This window comes from Balaenoptera acutorostrata, chromosome 17 (assembly GCF_949987535.1).
Source record: "Balaenoptera acutorostrata chromosome 17, mBalAcu1.1, whole genome shotgun sequence".
NCBI classification, from domain to species: Eukaryota; Metazoa; Chordata; class Mammalia; order Artiodactyla; family Balaenopteridae; genus Balaenoptera; species Balaenoptera acutorostrata.
This window is the reverse complement of record NC_080080.1, coordinates 81,316,305-81,339,591: the sequence shown is the minus strand read 5'-3', so window position 1 is coordinate 81,339,591 and position 23,287 is coordinate 81,316,305. Positions and strand designations below refer to the sequence as shown.

Here is a 23,287-nt window from a genome sequence, read left to right as displayed (position 1 = left end):
CTCAGTATAAGATACCATGCTTATAAAGCTCTTTAAATTTGCAAATACATTAATAAGTATTGCTTCATTTCATCATCTTCACAGCTCTGTAAGGGAAAAGAGAAATTGTGTGTTATCCATCTGTACAGTAAGGAATTGAATCTCAAGCATTCAATGCTTTGGTAGTTACCTTGCTAGTAAGAGTTGAAGCCAGAAATCCTAATTTCTGTTTTATGGACATGCCTCAGTGTCAGTTCAGAGAAGAAGTGTTTCCATTATAGACTTTGAGGCCTGGAAATTGTCTGCTGTGACCATTTGAGTGGAGAATTAGTGCTGTCATAGGGTGTGATGTTTGTCACCACAGCACCCCCACCACCCACTGGTCAGCACTGATCCAGGTGTGGCCCTGTCAGAGTAGAACTGGTGTGTGGCAGCCTGTGTAACTCCAGATTTTCACCAGGACAGCGACCTGCTGGACCGGCGGAAACACTGCTTCACCGTGCAGTCCGAGTCTGGGGAGGACCTCTACTTCTCCGTGGAGTTAGACTCTGACCTCGCCCAGTGGGAAAGAGCCTTCCAAACAGCAACCTTTCTGGAAGTGGAACGGATACAGGTGAGAGTCGGTGGAGTTTTAGGACCTGTGACCCCCAAAGATGCATGACCACTCTCCTAGAATTCTAATATAAATTCAAAGGAGCATAAAGATGCAGTTCTGTGAGTCCTGACCTTCTGCAATAATTAGCCATTGTTATTAAATAAAGTGCAACACGGCTCTGAAAAACATTTTAATTTTTCTACAATTTGATCTTTCTAGGCTAGTTCCTACCACTCATCAAAAACATATTTCTAACTTTAATTAGAATCTGCTCTACCTTAAATCTAAAGTAGAAAATGCTCTTATTTTAATTAATCGTTTACAAAGCCATTTCCTGGTCTCCAATCACAGCCACCTAATTTCCAGCCTGAACGACTTCATTCACTCGCAAGGCTCTTTCTTGCTAGAAAGCCTTCTCTTCAAAATGACACAGGGAATTTGAAGCTTTTTTCAGAGGTCACATCATCCAGGACAATTCTGCTAATCCCCGGTCAGCCTGCCCTTTGCCGCCACTGCCCCTTCCACATGAATCCTGTTCAAGCTCGCCCCCGCCAAACACAGTCTCTTCCATCCGTTTCCTTAGGTCTCCCCATGCTCTGCTTGCGTTGGAGTGATGAGTGCTTGTCATCCCCACACTGAGTTGTGGGTTTCCAGGGATTATTTTATTCCTCTACCGACTGAAGTATAGTGCATTTTGTACATCATGAGTAATCGGCAGATGTTTGTTAAACTTTATCTCTTAACTGTGAAGTTATATCTAGACCAAATGTCATAAACCTGTAGCCTATACAATTCACAGGACCGTGGACGGGAACAGGCTCTGCAGCTGACCCCTAACTGACCCTTAACAGAGACCAAGGGCAAAACTGAGCAGTTGTGGTGCACTTGAGTCATAGAGCCAGGACCTAAATAGACACACGGACACAATTTTGAAAACAAATGTATGATGATGACAGAACAGCATTATTATCCTGGGATTCTTGCCTGTTAACAGGGGACTTGGATGCCTAGTTGTTCAATTATGTTGAACTGATATGTGACATGTATTAATTTATTTCTTCTGACTACAAATTTCTATATTCAACCCATCAGGTCACACCAGTATGACATAACAATCAGGGGAAGGGAACAGGAGAAGACTTATTTTCACTTTTTTCATTGCTTAATTGACATTTTCTCATATTCTGCTGATCTGCATTACCTAAAAATGTTAAAGTAACTGAGAAATGTTGTTTCAATAATTTAGCTGTATAGAACCTCAATTTAGTAAATAGATATTTTAATATCAAAGTAGAAAGATGAAAAATACCTTAAATATTATTTTATTCCAAGTATCAACACTTAAGACCATTTTAAAGCATTGTATAAAGTTGTACAGGAGTTGACGTTTTTGTTATTTATTTTGATAGTTTTGGGTTTTCCTAATTATCATTTCCCTAGAATATCACACTTCACTTGGAAACAAATACATGGTGATTTCTACCTTCTGGTTTCAATTTAAACTTCCATTTTAAGTCTCCTGATGTTTAGAAGTGAGATAGAGATAAAATTATGTTGTTTCACTGTATTTTACTATTTTTTTAAATCTGGACCTCACATTCTCTAAACTGATGTCCTGAACGATGCATTTCTTTGTACTAGCACCTTACGTATTCACAATACAAATTTAAGATGCATATGGTAAGTGAAAAGAAAAATATTTAATGTCTTTTTAGCTTTTGGTTGTTTTATAGATTTTATAATTTCCCCTTGTTTACTCTACCAGAAATCAGTAATCAGTGACTGAACACTGTGGTTCTGTTATTTTCAAAATTCAAAGATGTGAATATATTTACATGAAGAAGTTTGTGGTTTACTTCTATGTTCTTAATATTTCCACTTCCACTAAAGTTGGTAAAGAAATAAAGAGAGGACATACTCCTATTGTGAAACAGGCATAAAAGTAGGAATTAATAAACTGACTAATACAATAAAAAATAATAAATTAATCTATTTTTATTTTGAAATTAGTTTTCATTAACAGGACTGCACCCTAACATTTTCTAGCTTCTAATCTATTCCTTTATCTATTTAAATATTTTCTGATCTCTAATGTACTTAATATTGATATAAATATATATTTATTTAAAGGATAATTCACTGAAAGCAGGTATTTCTAAACATCCTACATTGTCATTTCAATTAACACCTTAAAATCTAGCCATACTTCCCAGGGTGACAGTAGAAAATGTAATGAACATTGAAACAGAAATATGAAAATTTGCATGAATTACATCTCACATTCGCCTAGTATTCAAAGTACCAGAGTTAAGCCTAATTAATTTACTCTATTTTTAGTACCTTTATTTGTCCAATTTCTGAACAATTTTCCCAGAGTAAGTGAATAATACTAGTAAGGGACATATAATTGTTTTTTACACTAATTCAATATGAATTAATACAACCCTTTTAAAATAAGACTTTCTGTGAAGAAGTGTATCCCATTCAAAAATTGATTTCTTTTAATGTTATTATTCCAGACTCTTTCATTGTGCTTTATCCAGCTATAGACATTTAGCTGTCATCCAAAAGGGCATGTAAAAAATCATTTTATGTGTGATGTATCTTCAAATATTGTGTAATAATATATAAAATCGTGCAAAATAATATATAATAATTATATATAATATATAATAATTGTGCAAAAATCTTTCAAAGTGTTTCTAGCTTGAAATTCCCTAAAAAGGATAATTTTTTTGCTTTTTTCTAGCTATAGTTCAATTTTATTATAAAATAAACATAGAAATTAAACAATAAATCAAACATTTCAATGTTAAAACATACAAATATACTCATTACATATGTTTATTAAGACTATAAATCATAGAATAAAACTTCAGTGGATCTCAAGTTATATCGTATCTGTTTCGATTTAATGATTATTGAAGCAATGTAATTTAATTCATAATTCTGTTCTTAATGAGATAAATTTTAATGTTCCATACTGAAGGTGTTTCCACCTGACATGTATTTTTGAATAATGTTACTTGAAAATAGCAAGCAATTATGTCTAAATTGGAGAAAATGAGACGGCCTTGGATATTCCTTAAGTTGATATTAGTTTTAATAAAGTGGTAATGGGTGGGTACAAGCATGGAAGGTAAGGTGTTCATGTATTAAATAAAATTACACCCACAAATAAACTTACAAGGCCCATTAAGTTTGCTTTCTCATCTGCTTTTTTGAAAAACTTAGCTCCAAATGAATAATCTGGCCTGGTTATAACTTTCCAATGCAAATTGGGCTTAAACACATGAATATAGCTTTTTGGTGGAGGCAACGTGATGCATTTAGCCATCGTTAGTCAGAATGAGATTCACTTAGTGTACTTTTATACACAGTATTATAAACACAAATATGATGTAAGGATTGGTATCGAACATTTGCTTGCGATAGGTTTCTCTCTTTCTCCCTCTCCCTCCCTCTCTCTCCCCTTTGCTTGTGAATTACGAATGTTTTTCTTGGGACTTCCCTGGCGGTGCAGTGGTTAAGACTTCACCGTCCAATGCAGGAGGTGTGAGTTCGATATCTGGTTGGGGAGTTAAGATCCCACATGCCTCTCGGCCAAAAAACCAGAACATAAAACAGAAGCAATAAAAATAAAAAAAAACAAAACAAAAAAAACCCAGAAGCAATATTGTAACAAATTCAATAAAGGCTTTAAAAATGGTCCACATCAAAAAAGTCTTTAAAACAAAGGTGTTTTCCTTGATTTGAATATCCCACTCCAGTTTGCAATTAAATGCAAATAAAACTGACCTATGGACATAAAAATGCATTGTTTCATATAAGCCCCAAGTGTGTATTTCTCATCTGTTATTCTTGTATTTCAGCATCTATATTTTACTAGTTTTCCCAAACTATTTATATAAGTAAAATTGTAATTTAATCTGATCTCAGTGTGAACAATCATTAATTATTGATTTGGAAGAATCAATAGGCTTACACAAATACTAGGAAGGGTAAATGTCTTTAGGACATAACTTGTACCACACTGACGAATGTATAGAGACTCTTAAGGTCAAGACATTTCTTGTGTTTCTTGCTCTGATTATTAAATCTGTTTGTGTGCCTGAGAGCTCTCTTTTTAATAATATCAATGAAATTGATATGCCAAGAATTTAAGTAATACCTTTATCTTTAATAATTCACTTTTAGCTTAATAAAAATGCAGTGATATTTAGCTACAGAATATGACAACTTAACATAATCTTGCCTACACCTAAAAATGTGTATACAGTTTTATTGCCAAGATAGGGAAGGGCATCAGTGTGACACAAGGTAAAGACAAGGTCACCAGGGCAGGATTGGAAACTCAGCCCTGCATCCCCCGGGCAGGTCAACAACCACTCAGCCTGTGTTTTGTTGACATTAAGATGTTGACAACACCAGGTTCCTTATACAGTTATTGCTGAAATAAAGTTAGCTGTTGTATAAGGATCTTATCACAGGGGTTGTGACACAGTCTGATATGTGTGGGCTATTAACCCTGACATTGGGTCAGTCCCATGAAAGTAACAGTTTTCTGTTCTGCCCAGTGCAAGACATACGCGTGTGTGCTGGAAAGTCACCTGATGGGGCTCACGATCGACTTCAGCACGGGCTTCATCTGCTTTGACGCTGCGACCAAGGTACTGTGCGTGGTCAGCGCGAGGATGCGTGGCCTGGGTCCTAATCAAGGACGACGGGGGCCGCTTGCACCTCCAGTCAGCACTCTGACTGGTTTTCAGGGGTTGGATTTAAGGTCCTCGTCTTTATTAATAGGAGATAAATTATGCCTTAATATGTTTATAGAAAAACAAGAGATTGAATTTTAATAAAACAAATGTGTTGCCAGAAAACATTATAACTATAAAAAGTGTATATATATATGTACTATATACACATATATGTCTATGTATTATATATGTATATATTCTCTTTTACTAAAAGTATGGCCTCATAATGAAGGGAAATTTTCTTCTCTCAAAACAATTTTTTAAAAGTGTTCCTTTATTATTTTTCTGTGTCAACATCTCCAATATCAAAATGAAGAAACGTATGTTTTTAGTTGTATAGGTAATATGTTAGAATTATAGGATGCGGGTATTTCAGGGTTTGGAGGCCCCAAGCCAGGGAGTGTAACCTTGTGAACCCTTGACTGTACTGTCTGATTGGGCGCCTTTTCCACAAAGGATGTGTCTCTGGGAGTGATATACATCGAATGGTGACAGGCACTTCTCAGCCAGTCATGTCTAAAAAGTCTGAAAGCTCAGATGACCCCTACCCAGCCTTAGTCTCCTTCTACTGCTGCAGCTCCTGACATAGGGCTCTGGTAGGAAGGTATCCTTCCCCCCGTCCCCTTCCCCCCCAGATGAGGACATCAATTCCTTAGACCCAGCCCACTTTCTCCTTATCAAAGTATGACCTGAGAAGTAAACTGATAGATTCCTTCTCACTATTTAAGGAGTAATGAGTAATCCCTTACTGGGAAACTTATACTTTACCTAGAAGTTAAGCCATGTACAGGATTTTCAAAATCAAATGCAAATAAAATGAGAGCAATATAAATGTGTGAGAAGGGCAGAAGGCACAGAGGATGCCCTGGGAGGGTGTTGATCCTGGGGAAGACTGGTGTCTAATGGACCAGCCCAGCTGGGCCCAGCCAAGTGGGACGTGGGTTGGTGTTCGGAGATCTTATGATTCTTCATGACTCTGCAATCGAGATTGTCACCCAAAAGCTCACATTGTCTAAGGGTGACCAATGTTTCTTTATATTTCGACATTGGGAAATTAAGTCCCACACATATGGGTCAGATTTGACGTGCAGTGCCTTGCCTTTGGTGAAGCCAAAGAATACTTTTCTAGTTATGGAATTTCAGGTGCCTGTGGCTCTTTTAATGAGCCTCACGTGAGACTGCCCTAAACCTGTCCTATGACAAAGATGTTCTTTTGAATAAAATACTCATTCAGAACTTTTCTCACTAATGTGTCAAAGTATGATGTTGCAGTACAAATTCCCATAACTAAAAGTATTGATTTTCTGACATTATATTCCTTTAAACCTGCATATGTGCATTAATTAATTATACCTATTAATAGATTTCCAATGTAAACAGATACCTCAGCAGTAACATTTGTAAATAAATATTTACTGAATACTTCCTCTCTATTGAGAGACTTGGGGGGATATATTTGTCAGTCTTGGGAACTCAAGACAGACTTTTCAGAAAATGAGACACCAAGGGTAAGATTACCCAGACAAATACCTGTAAGTGAGGATGGAAGTTGAATTTGAGGTCAGAGGAGATGGAGATCAAGTATGGGAGTAACTGAGACCCAGATTATGAAAGGAGTCCTGTTAAGGTATTGGGATTTGATCCTAAGAATACCCTGGACGCCTTTGAGACATAGGAAGGAAATGATCAGATGTGTGTTTGACAAAACAAAATTTGTAAAACAGTTAATCAAGGTTGAGAGAAACTGGGAAAACCCCAGACCCTAGTTCTGAGCATCTGTCCTCCCCTGGCATCTGCACTCTGCTGCCTGCCTGAGAGAACGCTTCTCGTGGCTGGGAAGATGGAAAGAGCACATGATTACAGACTGAGGGTGAAAGTACTCACAGTGTGCACAGAAGGCATGACTGATAGGTAAGGTACTAGGGGAGGGATGGAGAGAGACAGCTCCGGAGGAAAGCTCCCCGTGGCTGGGCCACGTGATCAAGGTCCAGGGCTTGTTGGACCTAACTCTCATTTGTCCTGTGGAAAGATCACCCCTAGCCGACATGTACAGACTCCGTTGATTGGGTAGAGGGAAGACTGAAGTAATGGACATTTCTGTTTCCCCTTAGTAATTTAGAAGAATAACTTTCAAACTTTTTTTTACCATGAAATTTTCAAAAAACAGAAAATAAAGAAGGGGTTTTCATCTGTATCAAAACAAGGATGAAGGCATCAGACCCCCTCTTTGGACCTCCCCTTCACTCATCATGCAGCAGACCAGGGGGGACGCCCACTTCCAGGGTCCAGTACATCCGTGTGACTGTCCACCACAATGTTACACCTCGGGTCTTAAACCTGGGTAAGAGGAAAAGACAGTATCGCTCACGTTATTACCGTTTCCCGGGTAGAAACTCTGGAACTACGAATTCCCCAAAATTGTTATTGTCTGATAGTTTTTAAAAAAATGTTGTAATACTTGAATTTGAGAAATGCTAGGATAGAATACTTAAAAGGCTTCTTTGCTTCAGGGTATCTAAGAGCTAGTATTAACACATAGCATATTAAAAATATTTTTGAAATCATGATTGCCTAAAAGATCAATGAAGATAATAAATATGAAGTAAAAATGTAACATTTTTAAGAATTATCCCTGTCATATGTTAGAAGCTACTATAATGATTTTATGTTTTCTTCTTGTCCCCATTACTAACTTTCATTAAATATAAATTGAAAACATTATCTGGGGGAAATTTGTAAAACCCATGCATGTTCATGGTGACCTGAATTTTAGGAACTTATATTCTGTGCAGTGAGAGACAATGTCACCCTATCTGAAATCACTCCCCTCTTGTTTTCTAGATTTTTTTTCTAAAAAAATAGAGGACTTCTGTTCCCAAATAATTGTGCTTAGAATCAAATTAATTGTTAACATATTGACATTTGTGATTCAAGAAATATCTTAATCTTCATAATCCATTCACATCTTTAAGTGGACATTAATTTTTACAGAGTTTCAAGGTAAAATTTGAAAGGAAATTAGTATGGCTTATATTCATACTTTTCATTTTTGAGAGTCTTTTCTGTGGCTTGGATAAGTTGAAGGACACTAATTTTGAGGATCTTTGATCTACTGTTTTTGTCAAGGACATGTGACCTTCATGTGCACACACAGTTCACAGTATGTTTAATCTGACTTTTTCTAAAATGCATTTATATAGTTACAGCATAATCATAATATAAATTCCATGGGTTAAACTTCTAAAAATAGAATTAGACCTTCATTTTTGATTATGTTTTTTATTCAATAATATTTCAACTCTTTCCTATCAAAGGTAGTTGTTAAAAATCCAAAAGGAAAGTTCGAGAATATAAAAATGAGTATTTTCTTGATGCATCTCCTACATAAGTAGCGCTCAACACACGTGTCTTTCCCTCCAGTCCTCCTGGGTCTCTGCTTCATAGAGGTCCCTCTTCTCACGGCGCCTGCTGGAGAGGATGGACGCTAAAGGGGTCATCTGAGGTTTACTGGTTCTTAGCAAAGGCAGTTGCTCGGGGTGGCCTGGAAGCGTGTAACTAGGGGAAGGAGCCCCGGGCGGTACTCAGAGGAAACTGCCTTTCTCCTCGGAATCCGTAATCACGGTCGGCTGACCCGGCAGGGGGTGGGGGTGGGGGTGGAGGTGGGGGGGGGTGGGGTGGGGGGGGTCTGAGCAGCCGGGGTGACAGCGCTGGCAGGACCAGGAGCGGGGCCGTGTCCAGAATGAAGCAGGCAGCACCGGGTAGCAGGGGCCTTGGTCTTGGTGGCCGATGCGGTCACAGCATTGCCGGGTGACACACAGTGACAACCCCCCCCCCCCCGCCTTAGAGCAGTGAGTACTTACTTCTCACGTGGCGGTTCCCTCAAGCATCCTCACCTGGCTCTGCTCCCCTTATTCCTGATTCCTGTGGAGCCAGGAGGTCAGCCCGGCACGTCCTTTTCTTGCCGGTGACACAGGCAGGACAGAGCAAGCCTTACCTGCAGTCCTTCTTCATGTGCCCCTGCTGCTAGGACATCTACAGGCTCCCACTGGTCACAGCAGGTCACATGGCTGAAGCCACACCAAGTCAGAGGGCAGAGCGCCCGGTCCACGGTGGCAGAGCACAGATCTGGGGTGATGAACACGCCGCAGCACCGAGGACCACCAAAGCCACCAAGACCTGATGGCAGAAGCATGATGCCGTCTGTGATGGCTTTGGCGCCTTGGGAAAGATGCTTCGGAGGGGAGAAGAGTGGAGGAGGGGGAGGGGAGGTTATTGGGCTTGTGGCTTAGACCTGGGAGCTTGCAGAGCTGTAGGGACCCAAGTAACAATGCGGACGAGGCGACCTCAGCAGGGCTTGGAGAGGAGGGAACACCTATGACACCGGAGCTTCTGACCTGAGCAGCTCTGGGGAATTATTCTCCTGAAAGTAGCTACAGAGACGTCATTGGGTAGTTACTCTGTTTAAGAATCAGGCTCACTTTTCTAATACTGTGTGTCTCAGTGACTTTTCTAAGTTTCTTGGAAAAACCCATTCCAGTGGCGTGTGCTCTAGCACAGGACCCAGATATTATAAAGAGACAACGTATCTCGTGGCCTTAATGCCCGGGTGCATTTGTGGCAGCTGGTCCCCGCACCACGCAGCCTCAGGACGGCCACTGCCCCGGGACACTTCTTGGTCTGGAACACAAACAAATTTCTGGCAGGCAGGTGTCACCAGGTAACCGAGATAGGAAATTATTCCATGTTCACTGGGTAAACAGAATTTAGGCTCCACTGGGACCCCCGACATGGGACCCGTCCTCTGCAGACCACTCAGGCCCTGGACATACAGGGGCCCTCACCCACCTTGAGTGACTCAGACTCTCCTCTTCAACCGCTTTTTAACCAAATCAGGATGATTCGACACAGAAAGACCATGCATCCCAAGGTAATTTGTTATATGTTGCTAATTTAATGAACATAATAGTTTTCAAGTGATGCCTTTTACATGTGAGTCAGTTTCTAGAAAAATAGATTTCTTTGAATTGGGGAATTTTTTCTTATACTTAGGGGGAAAAGGAAAATGATTGACTCACAGTAATAAAGTTCATAATTAAATTTTAGAAATCAAATAGTCAAAGTGAAGAATTGGCACTGCCTCAAAAATGAAATGTGCAAGAGCTTATGTGTTAATTTAGCAGTTATTTAATAAACTGCTTAATCTCTGTCAGTGGAACAGCCTTCAGACAACCTGGAGGAGAATAAAGCAGTGATGGCTTATTATGTTGTACAGGTATATTGACTTAGATGTAGCTATCCCAGTAAACTCATTTCCTTTTCTCTCTAGAGCTGTTACTCTCCACTGAGCTGGCAAAGCTGTGTGCATATGTTAAAAAGAAATCACTAGAAAAGAGCTGATTTCTATAGAGAATCGATAATATGAGTTATAAGTGTGGCTGAATTTTATCACGTTGCCAGAAAAAAGCAACAACAATAAACAAAACAAAAACAAAACCCTAAGGATCCAAGAAATTTATACGAGAAAAACCAAATTTTCTTGCCAGTCTTTATTACACAGACAGCATGTAAAGTTTCTCAAAATAAAATTGGTACGTTACGAATAACAAATAGCACACCACATCCAGCAGCGTGTGGAAACGTGTTAGTACCTCTTTTTCCACAGGTGTTTTGGTTATTCTAAACTTTACATAGATATGATTACAAGAAGTACTCTGTATAATCAACCCACCAGGTTGATGGGTTTAAGCTCTTACAAAATAATACACAAGGTCTGCATTTTAGAAACACTTTTCTTCTATTTTTTTTTCTTTCCCGTTTGAGCGATTCCAAATAAATTGTCGAAGTGAACATCTGTATACCCCTCTGTGAATGTTCCATATATTTGATGAAAATATTTATACATATAGACATATCATATAGGGATAGTGTAGAGTCCATTTGGGGGGGAATAAATTGAAATGAAATATGTTTGATCAGGAAGTTTCATCCAGTCTTTAGGCCCCTGGCCTGAGGATGGTAAGTTTCGGTTCTGTTAACTGGAGCTCAGACACACGCCTCGATCCCTCAGGCTGTGACCTGAACACATCTCAGCACAGGGTCCGCCCCGGAGCTGGCTGTCTTCCTGATTCTGACTTCTCTGCGTTCCTCTCTCTGTTATCAGAAGAAATCTGAATTGTGTTCTATACCCGGGCCTCTTCCTCAACAGCTGCCCTTGAGTAAACCTGGAAGGTGCACCGTAACCGAGGTAGGGCCACCCCTTCTCATCTGGTTACTGCAGCATCGGCCAAACCTGCATTCTCGATGTAAATACTTATTGCCCACACTCTTTCTATGCATCGTCTATGTGCAGACACGAGGAACATAGAAAAGGGTACACTCCCTTCTCTCAAGATGTCCACAGTCTAGTAAAAGAGACACATCTGGAACTGGGGGCCTTCAGGAAGTCTGCGAGAAGCCAAAACATTACAAAGACGTAGATACCTGCCCTTCTGTCCCCGTTCCCAGCCACTGTCAGATTAATGATGCTTCTAAGATGTAAATTCGGCCGTGTCATCAGTCTCCCTTGTTACATTACTTTAGTGGCTTCCTACTGCCTTTATGACGACATCTGTCAACACAGGATAGAAGCCTCTCAGGGTTCTGGTCTCTGTCTGGATTTGGCATCATCTCCTGTGTGTCCCAGCTTTGGGGGATCCAGCCGTACCCCATGCTTTTCCACATGACACCTCCACAGCTTACATTCACCTTGAGAGCAGATCTGCCTCCAGAAAGCCTTCCCTCACAAACTCAGGAGAGGCCTAGACACCCCCTGGTGCAGCACTGATCATCACGCATTACAGCTGAGATTGGTGGAGATATTGCTCTAATCCAGACTCAAGCACCGTTCAAGGACACAGAATCAATTCAATGACTAGTAAGGAATATATTGACGAATATGATATTGCCAAGGAAATAAGTGAAAGCCATGAACTTTCATCTAATTCTGTTTTCTTTTCATATTTCTATTTTTCTCCCTTTATTCATCATTACCATTCACATTTATAAGATTTACAAAATTACTGTACAGTTGATGTACTAGTTTTAGTAAAAATGTAATTAATAAAGTTCAAAAACATAATCAATTAGGATACATTTCACATGAATGAAGAACAAATGAGAAGGATAAAGATGTGTAAAGAAAAATCTTCTTAAAGAAAAGGTTTGTCATGGTTTTCTACTAAATATGACTCCTAACCCACCCACAGAAAAAAAGGAAGGAAGAGGAGGGGCTTACGGGACCCTGGCGTTCTAACATGTGTTGCTAATTCATTTCAGTGGGGAGGGGAGGATGGAAGGCAACAGAGGGGGTGTGTACCTGGGCTGCGTGCAAAGTCGAAGCGGGAGGCAAAGCAGAAAGAGGGCTTTGAGGGAAGATTTGATTTTCTGCTTAACCAGGAGACCCATCAAGACAATCTGCAGCAGAAAAAGAAAAAGCATGTTTGTGGTTATTGCTGGGCAAACATTAGTTAACTGTCAAATACCAGGTGATTGGTGTTACAGGGAGATTAAAAATAGATTCTGCCTCCAAAGCAATTTTGTTGTAATTTTCAACGTGTTCTGTGTAATAAGTTGTAATCCATATAGATTGTGCTTTCTGGTGTGTTTGTCCCCTATGTTGCAAAATAGCCTTAGATTCCTCAGAAGATAGGTGACATAGAGCTTAAATTACCTTCATATGTAGACGTTATTTCATTTTCCGGAAGAGGAATTTTTCTGTGGGGCAAGAGAAATTAGGCTCTGCCCACAGTGACCCGATAAAGAGACGGATAAATGTATTAGAGGTTTTTTATTATTATTATTATTATTCTACTCTAGAGTTTTTCGTGTTTTATTTTATTTTATTTTATTTTTGGCTGTGTTGGGTCTTCGTTGCTGCGCGCAGACTTTCTCTAGTTGTGGCGAGTGGGGGCTACTCTTCGTTGCGGTGCATGGGCTTCTCATTGCAGTGGCTTCTCCTGTTGCGGAGCACGGGCTCTAGGCACGTGAGCTCAGTAGTTGTGGCACGTGAGCTCAGTAGTTGTAGCTCGCGGGCTCTAGGGCGCAGGCTCAGTAGTTGTGGCGCATGGGCTTAGTTGCTCCGCGGCATGTGGGATCTTCCGGGACAAGGGCTCGAACCCGTGTCCCCTGCATTGGCAGGTGGATTCTTAACGACTGCACCACCAGGGAAGCCCTAGAGATTGTTTTGTCTATTTTTGTTCAGCATGTAAGTTTTTCATCTCATTTGTGCAGCTTCACTTTCCATTTATAGGCATACAATTGATGAATTACATTTTTGAATAGTCTGCATCTAAGGAACACTTGATATCATACAAACACTTGATTCATTTGCTAACCTGAGTCCCTCAGTTGCAGCCCGCTCTGCCACCCGTCTCTGGGGGATTACAGCCGGCTCGGAAAGTCTCTGTGGTAAATGTCGAAAATATGGAGGAAGGGAAAGCTTTTTCTTTTCCCTTCCCACTGAAGTTCTCTAGATCACTGGCATTTCTAAACTTTAAGCCAATTCTAACCATGAATCTTAAACAAATGGATAGCTTATGGGACACTTTTTACTTGTAGAGAGAGTGTGAAAAAAGCTTAAAATAGCAACAGTATTGTAAAGAAGAAGAAATGATGACTCAGAACAGACTATGCTTGAGAAAATCAGTAAATCACTTTCCTGAGTTTCGTGTCTTGTACCAAATGGGTCTCTGAGTCTGTCCTCTATTTTAAGGATCTTTCAGGCTATTTGCAATGGAAGTTCAATTATAATCATGCTCAATCAATGGGTCTTTGATGTTTGCTTAGGCAAATAATTGTAGAAAACCAAAGAAGCAGCTTGGGCTAAAAGAAAAATAGGAACCATGGATCATGGCCGACTTGGGTTTGATTCCCACTTAATAGTTGTGAAATACTATGAATGTATGTGATGTTTACTTAATTGCATCCTCTGGAAAATGGCAGTGCCCTAGCCATTGCAGGGATTAGTGGGAGGCTGTGAAAGGGTCTAGACCAGTGTTACACTCACTGTAAGAAAGATGACATTCAACTGAAGGACAGCAGTGGACACATGGAACGGTTCACAGGCCCTGAGTGAAGTCCATGTGGTCACCCATAAATGACTCAAGGTCAGGAATGAGGGATGGATTCCATACTATGAGCCTCATGATCTTCACATGAATATTCTGCTTGATAATATTTTAGCATTTCATCTTCAATCATACGTGGATTAATCACTGTTTGTAAGCATAGTTTATAAAGATTTCTCACTGGTTTAAGAATGATGACCTTAAATTATAAAACCCAAATGGCATTGAATCCAAAGGTTTTAGCATTTATCTGTTTGCCTGCATTATTTTCTTTTATTTTTTCCAAAATTGTTACAGCCTGCAGTAATTTAAAGAAAGCATATCTATTATGAAGAGTAGTTCAGAGGCAAATGATCCTTTTGCAGAATTTTTTTTTTGTAGTCTTTAATTGTGAGAGTACTTTGGGTGATAAACTTTTACTGTATATTTTCCTATTACCCACTATGTTTCTTAGCCATCTTCAGTGACTTTATTACAACTACATTATTGAAAATGCTGGGACTCATTGCGTTGTTCTTCACACATACGACATCTTTGCTTGCATATTTTAGTCACTTAAAAATATTTAAAGACATCTTCAAAATGCCAGGTACATTTTAAATTTATCATTTCATAAAGTCATTCAGACAGTATGTTGAGTTGAACACTGTTTCTGACTGTCAAAAATAAACAAAAAAAGTTTTAATAAATACCATTAGTAAGGTATTTTGGCTCCATTATTACTAAAATCCATTAAATATTTTATAGGGAATTTTTTTTTAGAATTTCTTGAAATCTATTCCATGGGAAAAGCTAGCTGAACAAAGTTAAATGAGTTTCTTTTTCTGAAAATATCCTCAGACTTTATGAGCTAATGAACTTCAGCAAATGTATTTGACCAGGAGCTAGCAGAGCAATCATCTATGGAAAGACTTGAGGAAATGAGAATCTGGCCTGTGACCATTTATTCTGAAGGCTTTGGGTGGAATTCTAGATTTCAAAAATACTCAGAAATGTTTTCATACATTGCTATCAGTTTTCTTATTTGTTTGTTTTCTTTTTTTCCCTCCTTTTGGACTTGCTCTCCATCAAGTTCAACAAATTAAGATTACCACTGGTTGCAGGAATTTTCCAATCCAAAACCAAGGCCCCTTGGTTAAAGTTATGTAGAGATGGCAGAGACCACTGGGCTTGCAAAGTTCAGGAGATATTATGGACTGTTTGCTTACATCATGTCCCTTCTACTGTTGGAAATTTCACAGCACTTTATAAGTTCTCATGTTAGTATATGTTTTCTGGCGTATTCACCCAAATCAATGCAAGTACACTTTAGCTGCATACGTTTCTTAATTTAGGAAAATACTGATATTACCATAACACTGTGCTCTACCAACAGTACAAATTCATATTATTGTTGCAATAACAAATAACATATCCAATGCTGAAGTTTTTAACTGAATTTATGATAGCATTCAGAGTAAGAGATATTTCAATTTTGACATAATGAAATTTCTGAAATTTTACTGATTCCAAAAATTGAATGGAAAAGAAGTTAAAGTTAACTGATTTTCTAATTGAAAGATGGATAGACAAATGACATCATTTAATCGTGAAGTTCTTCTGCTAATAGAGACAAATCAATATCAATAGCTTCATTTTGATACATGAACAAGAAAACTTGAAGTCCAAAATTTGATTTAGAAAGGGAGTCATCTGATCTACATAAAAATTTATGCTTAAAGAATATTTTAAATGTACTTATCTAAATATATTACAACAACGTTATGGCAACAGAAATAGAATGGTATAAGAAGAGTGGTGTCCACTCATCTTTTTCAGCGTTGATATTCTTAACGTAGTTGCCATAATGTTTATCAGAATCTTAAAAACAAAATACAAGTATAAGGACTAGGGTTTCCAAAGATTCTTGAATTAAGCCAATTTTTATACCTGTGTAACTTTTACTGATTATATTTTCAGATTCAGATTCCTCCAAATTGGTCTTAATGAATTCATGGCATGTTAAGTCACACAGTTCACGTAGAAGGTTCTAAGTCTTACCAGTTTACTGAGTTACCTCTGAACTGACAAATCTTTCAGCCCATCATTAGATTCATTAACTACTTTATTTATTTTTGGAGCGATCTACTCACAGCCGAGGATCCAGGCTCCGTATTCGGAAAAGTCTCCAGGCTTCCTTCACGTATCTGCCTCATCCGCATTCTTAATTTTGTTACTCTTTATTTAAAATAATGAGCTTTAACAGCTGTTAAAGTCTGGCCTTTGGAAAGGGCAGCTAGTTGAAATAGCAAATTCCTGTTTTACTTTTATGACTACCTATGAAATATTATTTCAAATTATAATTATAATTTGAGAATTTGCAACCTTTACTTTTACAGTTAAGCCAAGCTAGACATAAAGTTTCTTGTCCAAAACCACACGGTAGGTTAATGTCAGGACCTGAGCTGCGTATGATAATGTTTTTGGCAGACGTTCCCCTGCAACCTTCTACAAGCTCCTTTGTTTTAACCAACTTATCTGCTTTCCTGTTCTTATGTCCCCCTTAAAGTCATATTATTGCATTTTCCATGTAAATGACTCTTCCATGACTCTTATGAGCATTATTTTAATGAAAATTGTTCAGAATTTTCATTTTTTTATATTTATTAATAATAAGGCGTTTAACACTTTATTTTTCATATATTGTATTTCCTTACAGTTAATTTTTTGAAAGGGAATGTCTGGACCACATAACATCCACATTTTAAGGCTTTAACGTATATTATAATTATTGCCCTAAAGAATTTCACACAGTTGCCAGGAATTTTTTTTTTTTTTTTTAAAGGATTTTCTTATTTATTTATTTATTTATTTATTTTTGGCTGTGTTGGGTCTTCGGTTCGTGCGAGGGCTTTCTCCAGTTGCGGCAAGCGGGGGCCACTCTTCATCGCGGTGCGGGGACCGCTCTTCATCGCAGTGCGCGGGCCTTTCTCTATCGCGGCCCCTCCCGTCGCGGGGCACAGGCTCCAGACGCGCAGGCTCAGCAATTGTGGCTCACGGGCCCAGCTGCTCCGTGGCATGTGGGATCTTCCCAGACCAGGGCTCGAACCCGTGTCCCCTGCATTAGCAGGCAGATTCTCAACCACTGCGCCACCAGGGAAGCCCAGTTGCCAGGAATTTTATACAAATATTTCAAGGTAAACTTGCTAGCTTTAGTTATTTTAATTTTCAGTGATCTTTGCTAATTTAACGTTTGGAAAAAGCAAAGTCATTGTAATATTATCACACTCTTCTTTATTTCTAGTGAGATTGAACATGCTCTCATATTTATTAGAAATAGTAATGGTTTTTGCATTTTCTTCAATGACTTTTCTCTGTAGTATTGTCTTTTCATTTATTAGGTTGTTAGGATTTTCCTTATACTTTACCGTATTTCCCGCTATATTGCCACTGTTTGTTGTTTTTCTTTCACCCTAACCCTAATTGTACATATGAATATATAATTTCTTATTAGTCCTAAATCTAGAACTCCCTCTTTTCAAAAGTTACTAAATACTCACTTACCTACTACCGTGTAGTTCTCCTGGATTGTTTAAATTATTTCACTTTTTAAAACATAAAGGATTTTATTTAGAGGAAGTTGTGAGATAAAGGATATAACTCTTCTATTTTTCTTCCATAAAGTTAATTGCCCCAGATAATTTTATTGTTAAAAGATGCTTTATAGTAGTAGACTTAAGGCAAACATTTAAGAGGATTTGTAATGACTGGATATTGCTTCTGTATAGATTGTGTAGCCTCATAGTAAGAACAAAAGCAAAGACATCTACTTATACAGAGACTAATATCTTCAGAAAACTGACGGTGTCTTTTTTATCTTAATATATAATAAAATGCTTAATATAAGAGCATAAATGTTTGGTGAATAAATAAATGAAAAATGAGCAGTATTCTGTATAAATTCATTATGCCTCATTATTATATATTACTGAGAATTTCCTCATCCTTATTTTTAAGGACTTTATGATTTTGCTATTTTATTATACTTTTAAAAGTGTAAACTTTTTAAACTAGCATGTAGATTTCATACTGTCTAAACCTGCTGCCACATTGGAAGATGGCTTTCAGCCTCATGATCTTCTAGACCGAGGCCCCGCGGATGGACGGGGCTGGTCCCATGAGATGCTCGTGCTGGTTTGTCTCATGAGAGCACCATGGAAGCTTCCGTCGTGATCGGTTACTCAGGCTGACCTTTCATCTTGACAAAGACATGGGTTATTAGTTTGCGCTTCAAGAGAAAGTTCTACAGCATTATCAGTTGAAAATCACCTTATCACTTCTATGGATGAAAAACAAAGAAATGGAGAATAGGTGTTTTTGCTGATTCACTGGCATGGACTTAGGCTTTAACTGAGTTTGTTTCTATTTCATGATAATGTAAAACCAGATACACAAATTGATTTATTCATATATATGTTTAAAAGGACTATTTCATGGGAACCAAAGTTATTTCAGGAAATTAAAGGATATATTGAATACTAAGCCTTTGATAAGTATATTTTCATTTACTTTTTAATACTGGGATATAGGACTAACTCAATATGATTACCTTTTACCAGTTAAAAGAACAATTTCTTGGCTTGAATATAGATATGAGTTGCATTGACTTGCCTATGTTTCTTTTTTCCCTTTAGGCAGTACTTTGGAGGTATAAGTTTTCTCAGCTTAAAGGTTCTTCAGATGACGGCAAGAGCAAAATCAAATTTTTGTTTCAGAATCCAGATACTAAACAGATTGAAGCAAAGGTAAACTGAAACTCATCACAAAAACCACCTCTAGCTACATTAATGCCATTAAGAAAGAAAGGGGAGAAAATTTAGGAAACCCAAAAGTGCGAAAACACATGTTCTCTGTTTTTACCTTGGAATATACTGCATGGCCAAAAGAATAAATTCACTTAAAGATTTTAATGGCAAATTTTCACTGAAACGCATACCTTAAAATAAATTACACACAACAAGTTGCATTTCTTAGTTTTAATTCCCTACGAACTGTATTTGTGTCACACTAAAATAATATTCCGGGAACTAAAACAGTCCCCGTCTTGATGTTTTCACATTGTAAATAATAATTTAAAATATTCTGACTCTAGTTTATCATTATTTATTCCCTCTTCAGATATGAACGCAAATCCCTAAAGAAAAATATTTTTTTAATCAATTTATGTTTTCCCCATGTTATTCTATGTTAAATAAAATGAATAAATGAATGATTTTTTTGCTTTGCTCCATGCAAATTTTCAGTATTCTGAAATTTATTAACTATGTTGTTTTAACTCATCAGAAAGATTCACTACTTTTATGCTTATGAATGTATATTTGTAAATATTCAAAATCTGAGTGATTTCCTTTACCCTTCTGTGAAATTCACAACAACAGTCTTTGGGTTAGAATGAGTTATAAATATATTATTTCAGTGGGGAAGAAAGAATAAATAACGAATACCAAAGTGAAAAATCAATTCTATGGAAATGAAAACTGAGACATAAATTTTCAACTCTGGATTGAAATCACCATAATTCTGTTACATACCTATCTGTATTAAATCCAGGGGGAGTCTTGGCCTGACATTCAGAGCCTTTCGAGAACCGAGCCCACCTGACTCTCCCATCCGCGTCTCTTGCGGCCCTGCTCTGTGTCCAGACCAGAGGCCCTCATTCTCCCTTTAACAAGACGATGCCTTTCTGGCCTTATACATCTGCTCATGCTTTTGTCTGGATATTTCTCCTTAGTCCCCTCAGCTCTTGATCTGAATCTCTCTACGAATACCCACCCCTGCCTTCTGTTTGTCTCTGACTCCTCCTGGGCTGCAGGCTGTTTAAGGGGGGCTGTGCAAGCAGCTCCTTTCTGCTGACTCTCTGTCCTCCTGCGTTTCTTTAAAGCTTCCCTGTTCCAAGTGGTCTTGCCTTGTATTTGTCTCACATCAGTGTGGACAGAGGCCTGGGTAACTTCACCCGCTCCGTCCATTTGCTTGTCTCCTAATTCTCACATCTACACCCCATCACAGCCCGTCCCTAAGCGCAGACCCTTCTGTGGGGCTGCGGCACCTCTGCTCTCCCCTCCGGCTGCCGTGCGTGGATCGTTACTCCGTGTCACTTACACGGCTCTTTAAACTGGTTCTTAGTGTTACTATAAACAATGCATTACTATTGTCCCAAAGTATGTAGCTTTAGCTTTTGGTGGATTTCCCAGTCTTTCACACCCAGGACACATCCTAATACGGGTGAACGGTGTTAATGTTGTCAGTTCTGTACTCTTGTGGCGAACGTGGAGTGTCAACCACTAGGTGATAAGTTTGATTTGGTAAGTTCCTTCTCTTCTGATATTTTCAGTGTGCTAACAAATCCTTAGTTGACAACATGAAGCAAAAAAGATAAATGTAGCGAAATGACTACTAACTGTAGTATTTAGGCTTCAGTTTAACGTGGTGCATATTATACATGCACCTAATTGTACTTCCTTAACTTTTCTAGTCATTAGTTGTCTGCCAGCTTCTAAATACTACTTTTTCTGTTTATAATGTTTTAAGCAATATTTCATAAACTCATTTAATAAGAAATCGTTTCAGAAGATATTTATTGAATGCTTTTCTTGAATTTAGAGGCAGTGATTTTTTTTTTAACATCTTTATTGGAGTATAGTTGCTTTACAATGGTGTGTTAGTTTCTGCTGTATAACAAAGTGAATCAGCTACATGTATACATATATCAAGGCAGTGATTTTTAAATAGTGAAAAGAGCGGCAGTGATTTTTAAATAGTGAAAAGAGCAGTCTTAAAACCAGTGGGAGAATCTGACCATTGGTGAGTTGCCAAACTTCTTTAAAGTCACCATCTCCTTCTATAAAATGAGAGAGAGTAACACCTCCGTGGGTAACACTGAAAGCACCAAATTAAATATGGAGACTGTTTAACAAGTGACACTCGCCAGTCAGAACAGTGGCCAGCTGTATAGAATTGTTTAGCCGTACTGGTGTGTATCACCTCTGCAAATATCATAGAAATTATATTAGATTAAAACTAGTACAAGTGCTAGCTATGCTATAACCTTTATAACTGCAATTTGTGAGCAGTAGTCAAAAGGACCATCACAGGAGGAAAGCAAGGGGAATGCCAGCATGTATCACATCACAGGACTCATGGGACCATCTATGGTAAGCATGGCTTATGGTTGAAATTGATGTCATTTGAGAATTCAACGTTTTCTCTGTTTAGGGCAGCACTTTTTTTTTTTTAATGAGAGAGTAGGCAACATGATACAGTGGAAAGAAAATTAGGATCAGGTAACCCTTGAGTAAAAAAAAAATCTCATCTTTACCATTTCCTGGCTATATTCCCAGGGGCAATTCATCACCAAATTATGACTGCTACCTTGCAGGGAAAGTGTAAGGAATAAATACCCCTGGTACCTGGCATATGGAAGACACTTGATAAATCACTGATGAATGATTTCATCTTTAAAGAATGTAGCATAACAACAAAGGAAGTTTTAAAAAAAATAGCAGTATTAGTATTAGGAGAGAAGTTAGTAAAGGTGATGACTTAACATATATAGACTGTTTGTCCTTCCCACATTTAAGAAATTCAAGTTTATAACCATAACCCAAATTTGTGTCATTTTTCACATGCTTTGGACAGTTTCTGTGTTTTGTTCATTTCTATTAATTTTTAAAATTTTAATGTGGGAAATTTGCCCTGTGTCCCCGTCTCCAAGTCGGGGACAGGAGCTTCTCCTGTATATTATATAATATAACTCCTCTTAATTTATGTATGTTGTAACATTGGTGTCCACTCTGTGTGGTCCTTGTTCACTAGCGTGCCTTCTTCACTAGATCAAGAACTTGTAAGCACAAGGAGTGTGTCTTACAACATATAATCCTAAGGCTTAACCTGATGCTTGCCTGGGATCAGGCAAGTAATAACTGTCTGTGTTTCACTTCATTTAATATGTCCTGGTACATTATTGAGTCACTCTCCCCAATCTCTTTTGCATTTAGGCAAACAAAATTAGGTAGTCATAATCTGAATGGATGGATGTTGGAAGATAGGGAGAAGTATTTGGAATTTACTTTGTGTAGCAGTGTGCTGAATCGTTTATTCTGATTAACTATTATTTCCTTTCGTTCATTTTTTAAAATCTTGGTTTTATTTATACTTTCCTTCAACATAAATAAAATGCTGTAGAAATATTTATTTTAAAACATGTTAGAAAAATGTCTTCTGGGAAAAGTAAACACAGTTACCAAGGCATCAGAAACAAACCTAAAGCCATATGGACGTAAAAATGTTTGTGAGCTCTCCAACTCACAGGGAGTTATAAAACTAGATGTTCCGTGTACCCTTCGTCCAGTTTCCCCCAGTGGGTAAACCTTATGTAACTATAGTATAATATAAAAAGCAGGAATTTTAACATTGACGCAATATGTGTATATTTCTCGTCAGTTATAGCATGTGTAAATTTGTGCACCCATATCCACAATCAAATACACAACCATCTTCCTCATGCTGCCCTTTATACACGCCCCTCACTCCCACCATTCCTAGTTCCTAGAAACCACTAATCTGTTTTTCATTTCTATAATTTTGTCATTTTGAGAATATTGTATAGATTAAATGTACACTATGTGAAATTCTGAGATTGGCTTTTTTCATTGAGCATAATGCCCTATGTATGCATATTGATCGTTTGTTCCTTTTTATTGCTGAGTAGTATTCCATGATATGGAATATGGAATATGGACGTCGTTTTGTTTAACCATTTATCTGTTGAGGGACATTTGACTGCAGTGTTTAGTTATTGCTGCTATGAATAATAG

At 38.1% G+C, this 23,287-nt stretch overlaps 1 protein-coding gene across 2 annotated transcripts in view; it reads left to right on the top strand.

Moving 5' to 3' along the window:
• The window catches only part of SNTG1 (syntrophin gamma 1), a 471,471-nt gene that overhangs the window by 435,228 nt on the left and 12,956 nt on the right, over positions 1-23,287 (top strand). For both annotated transcript variants that reach the window (XM_057532135.1, XM_007168620.2), the window contains 3 exons: positions 440-592; positions 5,152-5,244; positions 19,109-19,219. In XM_057532135.1, coding sequence (XP_057388118.1) covers positions 440-592; positions 5,152-5,244; positions 19,109-19,219 — 357 coding nt within the window. The remainder of the gene's footprint in view (positions 1-439; positions 593-5,151; positions 5,245-19,108; positions 19,220-23,287) is intronic.